The following is a 12,118-nucleotide window of genomic DNA, read 5'->3' on the forward strand; positions in this document are numbered from 1 at the left end:
TGTGGGAGAATCCGTATATGAAATGAGTCGTACCCTCCGCAATCCCTCGCTCTTTACGCTAAAGTTAGACTTTTCCACAATTCTACATTTTAAAACAATTAAAAGCTTTAGCGTAAAGAGCGAGGCGTTGCGGAGGGGACAACCCATTTCATATATGCAATAATTTCTGTTCGTTTTAAGATTTAATGTCGCTCCTTACTTTCAGTTAAAAAAATTAGTTTTTTTTTTAATTTAATCAAACAGTTCGTGGTAACGAACTGTAGTAAGGAGCGACCCAGCTCAATAGTAACCAAAACTCTAAAAAATGGAATTTTGATACCAATAGCAACATCAAAAGAATTGTATTTTAATGCTGTATTAAATATATAAGTTTCATCAAGTTTAGTCTTACCCATCAAAAGTTACGAGCCTGAGAAAATTTGTGCTTTTTTAGAAAATAGGGGGAAACACCCCCTAAAAGTCATAGAATCTTAACGAAAATCACACCATCAGATTCAGCGTATCAGAGAACCCTGTTGTAGAAGTTTCAAGCTTTTATCTACAAAAATGTGGAATTTTGTATTTTTTGCCAGAAGGCAGATCACGGATGTGTGTTTATTTGTTTGTTTGTTTGTTGTTAGTTTTTTTCCCCAGGGGTGATCGTATCGACCCAGCTGTCCTAGAATGCTGCGATAGGGCTCATTCTAACGGAAATGAAATGTTCTAGTGCCCTTTTTAAGTGACCAAAAAATTGAAGGGCACTTAGGCCCCCTCCCACGCTATTTATTTTCCCAAAGTCAACGGCTCAAAATTCTGAGATGGCCATTTTGTTCAGCGTAGTCGAAAAACCTTATAACTATGTCTTTGGGGACGACTTACTCCCCCACATTCCCCGTGAGAGGGGCGACAAGTTAAAAACTTTGACCAGTGCTTACATATAGCAATGGTTATTGAGAAGTGTACAGGCGTTTTCAGGAGGATTTGTTTGGTTGGGGGAGGGGTTGGGAAGAGAAGGATATGCTGGGGGAACTTTCCATCGAGGAATTTGTCATGGGGGAAGAAAATTTCCATGAAGGGAGCGCAGGATTTACTAGCATTTTTAAAAAAAAAACGATGAAAAAATAAATATGGAAAAGTTTTTTTCAGCTGGAAGTAAGGAACAGCATTAAAACTTAAAACAAACAGAGATTATTACCCATATGAGGGGCTCACCTCCTCCGAATACCTCGCTCTTTGCGCTAAAGTATTTTTAGTAATTTCAACTATTTATTCTACGGCTTTTGCGATTCAGGGGTTATTCTTAATGAATTGGGACAAAATTTAAGCTTTAGTGTAAGGAGCGAGGTACTGACGAGGGGGCGAACCCCCTTATATATGTAATCGGAGGGCAACTAGGCTTCCTCCCCCGCTCTTTTTTTCTCAAAATCATTCGATCAAATTATGAGAAAGCCATTTAGCCAAAAAAATAAATATGCAAATTTTGTTTTAATTATTCCTCTGCGGAGATCCAAAATCAAAACATGTATTGATTCAAAAACGTTCAGAAATTAAATAAAAAAAAAAAAGTTTTTTTAACTGAAAGTAAGGAGCGACATTAAAACTTAAAACGAACAGAAATTACTTCGCATATGAAAGGGGCTGCTTCCTCATCAACGCCCCGCTCTTTATGCTAAATGTTGACTCTTTCTCTCAATTTTTCTTTTTAAATCAGTAAAGAATTTTAGCGTGAAGCATTTAAAACAACATTTAAAAGCTATTCTCTCACTGTTGAAAAAAAACAGCCACAGGGCAAAAGAGGAAGCCATGAACAGAAGGCAACTGATGAGCCAAAAGTAATGCAAGAGAGAGGGGATACCGAGCTGCCATTCTTGGGAGACATCTGACAGTTTATAAGCAGTTACGGGATTCCTATGTTGTTTTAAAATAACTTTTATGTGAATAGGCAGCGTAGCAGCAAAGTACACTTGGCACATTGACGATAAGTTGCAGTCTAGTTTTAGTTAAGAAATATTAATCAGGCAGTGGTTTTTTGCCCCCCTAGACCAGGGCCAATGCTTAAATTCTAGCCTTATAACACTTTATTTCAATAAGATCATGGTATGCATGCAATGAATTGAGTGTAATTTATCACTCAGTGTTTGTAACCCTCGGTATTGTGCGCCCAACACTTATGTGCAGGTTATCTAATATACCGCTTGTATTTTCTCCTCGTTTTACTCATAATACTATAATGGATATAACATGGTTATATTAACTTTGGCTATTTTTGGTATTGAGCCAATTTGGGCAATATCTATACGTTCTGCCAAAAACCTGACAACTATTAGAAGAGGTGAGATGTACCAAAATGGATCTGTTGAACCACTGTAGCAGCGTCGCCTAACCCTTCAAAGAAGAATGTACCACAAATGGCACGAAAAATATACAAAAGAAAAAACAAATTGTATCATATATGCAACACGCGGATCGTCGGTATCGTATAGTACTATCTATGAAAATTTCCTATAAAACATTTTCAAGAAAAAAAAATTGTACCATTACAAAAACAATGCTTAGAAACAATAGGGAAACTTTCCTCAAGACAGTGGAATTCAAATCAGTGAACATTTCGGCAATGTTTAGAAGGGCCGTCTTCAGCACAACACTATATATATATATATATATATATATATATATATATATATATATATATATATATATATATATATATATATATATATATATATATATATATATATATATATATATATATATATATATATATATATATATATATATATATATATATATATATATATATATATATATATATATATATATATATATATATATATATATATATATATATATATATATATATATATATATATATATATATATATATATATATATATATATATATATATATATATATATATATATATATATATATATATATATATATATATATATATATATATATATATATATATATATATATATATATATATATATATATATATATATATATATATATATATATATATATCTATATATATATATATATATATATATATATGTACCAATATATATATATATATATATATATATATATATATTATATATTTATATTTATATATATATATATATATATATATATATATATATATATATATATATATATATATATATATATATATATATATATATATATATATATATATATATATATATATATATATATATATATATATATATATATATATATATATATATATATATATATATATATATATATATATATATATATATATATATACTCACATTAAAATGCGAACATTAAAACTAAAAATACTTTTAAAATACCTTTTAAAACAGCCCTAGTATTCTTATTTCAACGAAATTCAACCAGGCCGAAATATTAACTAATTTGAATTATATTGTCTTGAGAAAAATTCCCTATTATTTCTGATTTTTGTTTGCTTATTATGGAAAATCAGCGTAATCTTCGTTGCTAAAAATTGTACCATGTCTCAAATTCGCCGGTGACGTAGATTACTATCTATGATAATTTTGTATGAGACATTTTCATTCACTTTCTTTATCCATTCCTTCGATTTTCTTTCTCTTCTAATAGTAACAGCCAGTATAGAGGTCATTGTTTCTAGTAGAAAGTCGGTGAAGATAGAATGTTGTTTACAGAAACGTCAGTGAAGACAGCAATTTGCTGAAAAAAAACTAGAGCTAAGAGCTCATATGGCACTTGTGACGAGGCGAGAAGAGCTAAGAGCCAGGGAATCATATGGTATGAGGTCTAACAAAATTCTATGAATCAATAGATTGATTTGAAAAGTAAAATAAGAGGGTTAATGCTGGTCAGGATTTAAAATAAGAGCTCTGAGTCACGATGTCCTTCTAAATATCAAAATTCATTAAGATCCGATCACCCACTCGTAAGTTATAAATACCTAATTTTTTCTAATTTTTCCTCTCCCTTTAGCCCTCCAGATGGTCGAATCTGGGAAAACGACTTTATCAAGTCAAATTTTGCAGCTCCCTGACACGCCTATTAATTTTCATCGTCCTAGCATGTCCAGAAGCACCAAACTCGCCAAATCACTGAACCCCTCCCCCCACCTCCCCCAAAGAGAGCGAAAGGTAACAGGTGACACAATACGTTGGAACAGGTGACACAAAAAAGGTAACAGGTGACACAATACGTTGGAACTACATAATTTTGGCTATATATTTGCACATTAGGCAGGTTGGACGTAAATTATAGTATAGAGATGCCTGCTTTTCCATTGTGTATGTAGGCTAAGTAGAAGGTCACTTGTACCTGATTCTGTCCGTGTTGTTTTTAGTTGGGTGGGAAACATCCAAAGAAAGTTTCCTTTGAAAAGGAAAGGTGAGAATGCCCAAAAGTGAGATTGAATTTGTCAAAGCTTGGAGGTTTGCCCATTCAGTCTGTTTAAAGGAAATGGATTCATAATTGAAGCTTTGTTCATTTCAATCTTAAGGGTGACCTATATTTGTGACAATTCATTAAATGGTTGTAAAGGGGTTACTTTTGTTTATTCATTAGTCTTCTTTGTTTTCTAACAATTTTTTAATCTTTAAATTGATATCCATTTCTTACAAATTTTTATTGATGCCAAAGGCTCATTTGCAAGTTTTCACCTACTTTGTAATCCCTGGTCTCACAATTACATTTAAATTTACTGAAGCTAGGAAACATAGAGCTACTATCTATTTAAAGAAAATCAATGGATATAAGTAGGTTTTATTGTATTTAAGCCCTAGGGCCATGGCAATTAAAGACAAATTAAACAAGATTAACTTTAAAATACTGGACATTAAATAAGCATGATAGTCACAAAGAAAAACAAATAACAAAATTATACTTCTGTGTTCAGTTGCCAACCTGAGCAATAGTCATAAATTTTTTAAATCTTGCAGAACATTCACCCCAATTACATTCACAAGCTATCTCTCATGACCCACACTCTTGTCCATACATCCACATTTCAGGGAAATAGAAGGACCATCATACTGGTATTCTTCATTTTTACTTATATTTAATGGGTTTGAAAGAGAGTTTCTATGGCTAAGTCAGTAGGCCAGTAAAGGACCTGGTGGTCCTTTAGCCAGGTAGTGCAATAGGAAGCTAGGGACCAGTCAGCCTATGCTCTTGCATGCCCTTCCTTCTTACTGTCCCTAGATTTCCATCTGTACTCATTTAAAGTTAGGCCAATTCTAGCTGAGGTTAGTCATATCACCAACCCCTATCCAAAACAAAATAAACTGACAATGCCAGGAATTAAACCTGTACCCCTTGGACAAAGCATTCCAGTCCAGAGTGCCTACCACTTAGCAAGGAACACAAATTTGACCAAAGAATAATAATTATTTTAAAAACAGTAGAATATTGAAATAAAAACTTGCTATAGTTGTCCCACTACTATCCTGTAAATGCTATAGGCCCATTTTATTTAGACATATCAATTTAAGACAGGTATCAACAAAACTCCATCAGGGATTGTATATGCTTAAGATACAATCAAGCTATTTGAATGCTTAGTTATGTGATATTCTAGTCTTCAAATAATAAAAAAAGAGAAAAAGTATATGATCTATTTATTTTTCACTAGCTCATTTGAGCAAAATCATTTGTGACAGCCAAATGCCCATGGTTGGCTTAGAACCTCTCTAAATGCTATGAAACTGAAGGAATAAAAAAAATATACTAATCAGCATTAAACTGTCCCTTAAATTTAAACACGTGCATATAATTCGAAAATAACGCTACTGCTAGTCAGCTTACTGTGCCGTTCCTACTGGCTCTACCGCAGTTAGAAATGGGCAGTTACCGCGCAGTTACTGCAGTTACTGAAAAACCGTCAGCTGGAACACACCCTACGTTAAAAGCCAAAATGGATGTTTTTGATGAACAAATTATTGAATTTGTAGAAGCTAGGAAATATTTATATAGCTCAAAGGACCCTGGTTTCAAGGATAGGCAATTGAAGCAGAATTCGTGGGAAAGTCTGAGCCAAAGCTTTGCTTCAGTTGGTAAAGACATTAGTGGTGAGTATTCTTGGTATTTTCTTGATTTGTAGGCTAGGGTATGTTTTGCTAAATTTTGTTATTTCACTTACTAGCAGTCTGTAAGTAATGCTGAAAAAATTAACAATGCATTATATATTTGAATTGATTTTTCTGTTGTTTTTTCAAATATTTGAAACAAAATTAGCCTAGCCTACTGGTATTTTACCCTAGCCAACTGTATCTGTTATAATAATTGAAACTCTTTTGGAAGTAATCTTTTTCTAGGCCTGTTCATAATTAGACCCATTGTTGAAATTATTCTTTAATGTGGAAAGAATTTAAGATCATAAAAAATAAAGAATTTAAGATAGGCTAGGCTGAAATGGTTAAAATGTGGTTAATAATGCTAGAAACATCATAATCTGATTGATAAAATACATGATATGTTTTATATTTAAGAACCTAATCATTATTCAGTAATTTGGTATTTTTTTAGGTTGGCTACTGAGGGCTAAATCTGGTAGCCCATATTTAAGAGGAGGGTAAGGTGCGTTGTCAAAAATACAAATGTGATACATAAAGAGAACATAAAATAAGGAATCTAGTGGTAGCCTACTGCTTTCAGTATTAGGCTTATAGACTGTTTCCTCCTATGGAACTCTTGATCGAGAATAGTAGCCTACCTTGCATCCTAGCCTAGTCTCCTTTCACCTGATATTCTTCAATTTGAGCTATCTAGCTATAATATAGCCTATCAAAATAGCCAGGCTGTACATGAAAGTCTGTTGATTTTTTTCTGAAAATGGCAATACTGTTGGAAATAAGTAGCCTACAATAAACAATGCAAGTCAAAATAATCACCAAAGTTTCATATATAGTCCATGCCATTGGCTATATATTTTACATTGTCATTAGTAAACCATGTAGCAAAAGAGATTGAATGACACTGTTAGATTATCTTTATTATTAACAAAGCTTTCAAATCAAAGGAGGTCATTGCTTATAATTTCAAAACTGTGATGATTAATTCCCCTATTAGTCTCCCTATTTGCATATATGTTGAGCAATGTCTTTTTCTTATGTTGTTACATGTACTGTTGGCATCTTGTTTTGTATTTATACTGTGAAGAAGTTTATAAATGAGGATTTGGTAAAACATATAGGGCATATAGAGATGTGTAACTTTATGGCAAAGAGCCTTTAAGGGATGTGAATGATTTCATTTCTGCTTTTGTCTTTTTTGTAAAAAAAACTCAAGTAATATATTACAAGTCAACTTAAGTCATTATCCCACATACTATTTTACTCACTCAGATTTTATACCCTATTGAAACTAATTTTTAGCAATTGTGTTCCTTCAGTTTCAAAACAAAGTAACTTTGAACATATGAAGACTGAACAGTTACACCATTTTTAGCTGAAAACTTTATAAAAAAAAAACAAACAGAATAACTATACTTTACAAATCTATTACTAAACATAGTGCTAAGAAATAAAAACAAAAATATATGGGTTGAGCGCATCAAAGACAATAATTTTCTTGCTACAAGTACTTTAACTCAGAATCAATGAATAGTATTGATATAAGAAAGTTACAAATTTTTAATGTTGTTGAAGTGACAACAAGCTTAAGTTGGTTTAAAGGATCTTTCTTTCACATTTCATTACCCTTTCTATCTACAAAATATTGTTTATAGGGAATAGCTATGTAGGTCCCAGTTGAATTTGCTGTAAAAAGAGCATGTCTAAAATTGCTAAACATAGTAATTATTGTTGTTTTTCCAGTTACTGAGCTTGTGAAAAAATGGGGTAATTTGAGGGATCGCTATGTCCGTCTGAAGAAAAAAGGAAAAGCTCCCAGTGGCTCTAGTGCTGATTCAAGCTTAAAGCCAGAAGAGCGAAAACTTGTTGAAAAAATGAACTTCCTTCATAGCCATATTGTGGAGAGAAGCAGAAAAACTACAGGAAATACTGTTCAGCGTGAAAGTGGTATTACTAGTGAGAATCCACTGGACTACACCACCACCATTTTTGCTGATAGTCATGATTCAACATTTTTACAGTCTGCAGATAATCAAGAGTCAGAATTTTCACAGTCTGCAGAAACCAGCCTTCAAAATAGTGATGAAGAAGTGAATATTGATGGAGTAGTTTGATTTTATTACACCAAGGAAAGAGACTTTTATGGCAAATGAATCAAGTGCTTCATCTTTTCATCAGAATACCACAATCCCACTACCAGGAACTTCAAAAAGAAAAAGGACTGTGTCTGCAGATTCAAGTGACTTGAATAATATTCTGACAGATTATTTCAAGCAAAGAGGTTGCAAAAAAAATAATACAGATAGCAACTTGGATCAGCATGATCCAGACAAATATTTTTTACAGTCACTCTTGCCTCATTTAAAAAAAGTACCAGATGATTTGATGTTGGATTGTCAACTAGATATTTTACAAACAATTAAGAAGTATATTTAATCAGATAGTGTATTTTGAAGTATATTTAATCAGTTTTATAGACAAATAAAATAAAGCTTTTTAGTTTTCGATTTAATTTAAGCATTGTATTATATTAAAAAAATGGTTAGTAGGTCAAAAAAATTATAAATAGGCCATCAATATAAATAATGAAGAATAATTATTTTAGTACAAAAATAAAACGTAATTTGAGAAAATAGTTGCAACATTTTATGGCTGTGTTTGAAATAGAGTAGCTGGCTATAAATATTTTTTTAAACAAAATTTCTTATAATAGCTTTAGTTTAGACTCCTATTTCTTAGGGAGATGGAGAAAAACAAAGTAAAGAGGAGACAATTTTAATATAAAGTAAATTAAAATATGTCAAAAGACATGGCTGTCATATCCCTATAATTAATGTGAAAGTAGTAACAATTTAGAAACTGACACGTAATGCTCTTTCCCTTTGCCAAGGTACACTTCCAGTAGGTGAAACTAAATACCTAGCCAGACTGTCTCTGAGACATTGGGAGTTTCGTGATGCATTGTTGCTTCCAAACCGTCTGTGTTCAGATAAGACAAAGCTAGTTGATGTTTCATTTTGATCACTCTGAGCTCCACGAGTCTGGATGAGAAAATTATGCAAACATAAACATGCTAAAACTAGTAATTTTGCATTTTCTGGCTGGAGAATAATCTCACTCCGAAATATTCTAAATCGTTGGGCAAAAATACCAAACGCATTCTCAATTGATCGGCGGGCACTTGATATTCTGTAGTTATAGATTTTTTGTTCCTCTGAAAGCCTGTTTCCAGGGTATGGGCGCATTATGTAGTCTTTTAGAGGGAATGCTTCATCAGCAACAAAGAAAAAAGGGAATTTATCATGAGTTCCAGGTAATGGGCTTGGATCTGGGAATTTAATTGCACCACTTTCAATTTTCTGTCCAAACTCTGATCTTGAAAAGACACCCCCATCACTCTCACTTCCATATGCACCAACATCAACAAATTTAAATATGCAATTTGCATTGCATGTTGCTAGCAGAACTATACTATGGTAATTTTTATAGTTGTAAAATTGGGAGCCTGAATTATATGGACACTGAATTCTAATGTGTTTTCGATCCATGGCTCCCACACAGTTTGGAAGTGATGATTTTGCCTTGAATGTTTGGCTTATTTCTTCTAGATCACAGGAATCAGGCAGTTTTAAATATTCATCCTTGAGAGCTTCATAAATAGCATTCAATGCGTCTTTTATTATGCCAGATACTGTTGAAAGGCCAACTCTAAAATCATATTGCAAAGAGGTCATTGACATTCCTGTGGCAATGTACCTAAATATTAATGCTAACTTTATTTCTGGTGAGATTGGCTTCCGAAAGTTGGTATGATTCTTTGTCAGCTTGTTCTTTACTTTGTCAAATATTTGAAAATACTCATGTCTTGTAAACCGTGTATAGTTAAAAAACTTCTCCTCATCATCAACAAGCAACATGTGTTGTACCAAGGCAATCTGGCCCTTCTCCTCTCTTTCCTTTTGACTGAAGATTGGACGGACCCATATTCTTCTCTTCTTTCTAAAAAAAGCCAGGATTTTAATGGAGGTTAGTATTATTCCTGTTGCAAAACAGAGGTGAATATGCTACTGGAACTATGGTTTAGAACCAGGAATTGATTCAATTGAATCTAAAGCCATTATAATATAGCCTACCGTCTGGTAAGAATTCTTAAGCAATGTCCCTTTCCCAACCTTAAAAACAATTGCTGTCATCTAGTAATAATTAATGAGCACAATAGGAACCAGTTTGTATTTTGCTTCAATTTTGGAATATTATTACCAAAAATAGAAAGAATTTAAAAAGCTTATTTATTCAGTTAATAATTTCAAAGTTATCAAACAAACACAAAGTGGAAACAATAGGGAAAATCTTTTCAAGACAGTGGACATCAATGTAGCCCTGGTTGAACTTTGTGGAAGTAAGGATGGTAGGACTGTTTATAAAAACACTTTTTCTAATTAATTCTCAAATTTTAATGCAAGTTTATTCATATATATATATATATATATTCTTTCTTGTATTGTGCTGAAGAGAGCCTTGGACATAGGGCCAAAATATCCACTGTCTTGAAAAGATTTTCCCTATTGTTTCTACTTTGTGTTTGTTTGTTATGGAAAAGAAGTGTGGTCTTCGTTGCTATTTTCAGAGTTATCAGTTAGGTCACATAGATGCAGACTGATTTCTAGCTGCTATTGCTTCTTTAAACAAAGAGTACAATTTATTGGAAAAAAATCACATGACCATTAAAGCATTTATTATAAGCATTTATTTAAGCATTTATTACAAATTTTGTTTGGAAGGAAAGTAATCCTCAAACAAAAATATGAGCGCTGAAAATAAGTAAAGACAAGTCTTTTCAAAGAAAAGAGAGCAAAAACACGCAAGCTTTCTGTAAAGAAAATTGGAATAAATAGGACAACATACCTTTTTAGCTGTTTAGATTCCGCAAGGATAGCCACAGCAGCGATTATATCCTCTTCACTGTCACTACTTGTTCCAGTGTTCCAATTCCAACTTGTTGATTCCATGTTTTGCAAATTCAAACTTTAGCAGATGATGATTGTGATCGATTTTCTGCGATAATGGTCTATAACTTTATTACAAATAAACGGTTCGGTGTGAAGGGAAGAATTTTGATGTGAAAAAACATAAACGTAAGACCCGTAATATGAAACGTAACAACCGTAGCATTAACCGGAACGTAAGGTCTTACGTTTTCAATGTGAAGGAACCTTAAGGCTGACCAAAATTGTCCGGAAACCCGGATCGCTCTTTTGGGCAATAAAGACGCCGGGAAATCCACATTAATCCGTGTGCTGACGAGAGGAATGTTGGATAACGGGCATGGAAGCAGTTGCAAGAATATTCTTCAAAATGAAATCCCGATACAAATGCCCGTCCTATAAGAAACCCACACGCCCGAATACCTCCAGGATCAACAATGTAATATTGGGTTTTGATCAAAAAGGAAATACATTTGATTACTCAAAACCTTTCATGACCCTCGAAGATTATTGCATGCAATCTACCAAAATCGTGAACTTCATTGACTTGGCTGGACATGAAGAATTTTCGCTCACTACGATCCGTGGAGTAAATTGTCAAGATCCAAATTACGCTATGCTAGTCGTTGATGGCGCAGCTGGTCCTGTGCACACCAGAAGATGCCCAAAATTTCATCAACGTTTGGCAATGGCAGTCCAAATTCCCATAATCGTTGTTATCACGAAGATTGACCTTATAACGATTCCCACTTTGGAATATGTAATCAGAAGCGTAGAAAAGCTTCTGGAGTCCGTTGGTGAACTCCGAAGTCTTTTGAGAGTTATAGAAGACATTGCTACCTGTTGGGATGGATCAGAATATCCCAATTCTATGTCTCTCAAACGTGACTGGCGATGGATTGGATACTCTGAAGAAATTCTTAAATTTGCTGCCACCTTCAACAGCTGGATTGCCTTCAGCTCTTGAATAAAATGAAATTTCGGAGGAGTGTGTTGAATTTCATGTCGTTGACAACTTCAATTTGCGCAGAAATAAGACCCGCCTTGAAGGAATTCTTCATAAGGGCACATTGAATGACGGATGT

At 33.1% G+C, this 12,118-nt stretch overlaps 2 protein-coding genes across 2 annotated transcripts; one reads left to right on the forward strand and one right to left on the reverse strand.

Annotated features, from left to right (window-relative positions):
* Positions 1–2,220: 2,220 nt before the first annotated feature.
* On the forward strand, positions 2,221–8,162 carry LOC136042066 (uncharacterized). The gene is made up of 3 exons (XM_065726939.1): positions 2,221–2,345; positions 5,774–6,045; positions 7,792–8,162. The coding sequence occupies exons 1-3, from the start codon at positions 2,221–2,223 to the stop codon at positions 8,160–8,162; spliced, it is 768 nt and encodes a 255-aa protein (XP_065583011.1).
* Positions 8,163–8,900: 738 nt separating this feature from the next.
* Positions 8,901–11,057, reverse strand: LOC136042067 (uncharacterized). The gene is made up of 2 exons (XM_065726941.1): positions 10,954–11,057; positions 8,901–10,047 (listed from the first exon to the last, which is right to left on the reverse strand). Exons 1-2 carry the CDS (start codon positions 11,055–11,057, stop codon positions 8,901–8,903), a joined length of 1,251 nt encoding a protein of 416 aa, XP_065583013.1.
* Positions 11,058–12,118: the final 1,061 nt, after the last annotated feature.

The sequence above is a fragment of the Artemia franciscana genome, unplaced genomic scaffold (genome assembly GCF_032884065.1).
Source record: "Artemia franciscana unplaced genomic scaffold, ASM3288406v1 PGA_scaffold_60, whole genome shotgun sequence".
NCBI lineage: Eukaryota > Metazoa > Arthropoda > Branchiopoda > Anostraca > Artemiidae > Artemia > Artemia franciscana.

What these genes read in the sequence shown, in the direction of transcription:
- LOC136042066 (XM_065726939.1), top strand. Translation starts at nt 2,221, where the DNA reads ATGGTTATATTAACTTTGGCTATTTTTGGTATTGAGCCAATTTGGGCA. An exon ending in AATGGATCTGTTGAACCACT is followed by an intron (nt 2,346 to 5,773) that starts GTAGCAGCGTCG and finishes CGCTACTGCTAG; the next exon opens with TCAGCTTACTGTGCCGTTCC. An exon ending in AGTTGGTAAAGACATTAGTG is followed by an intron (nt 6,046 to 7,791) that starts GTGAGTATTCTT and finishes TTGTTTTTCCAG; the next exon opens with TTACTGAGCTTGTGAAAAAA.
- LOC136042067 (XM_065726941.1), bottom strand. Translation starts at nt 11,057, where the DNA reads ATGGAATCAACAAGTTGGAATTGGAACACTGGAACAAGTAGTGACAGT. An exon ending in GAATCTAAACAGCTAAAAAG is followed by an intron (nt 10,048 to 10,953) that starts GTATGTTGTCCT and finishes GGCTTTTTTTAG; the next exon opens with AAAGAAGAGAAGAATATGGG.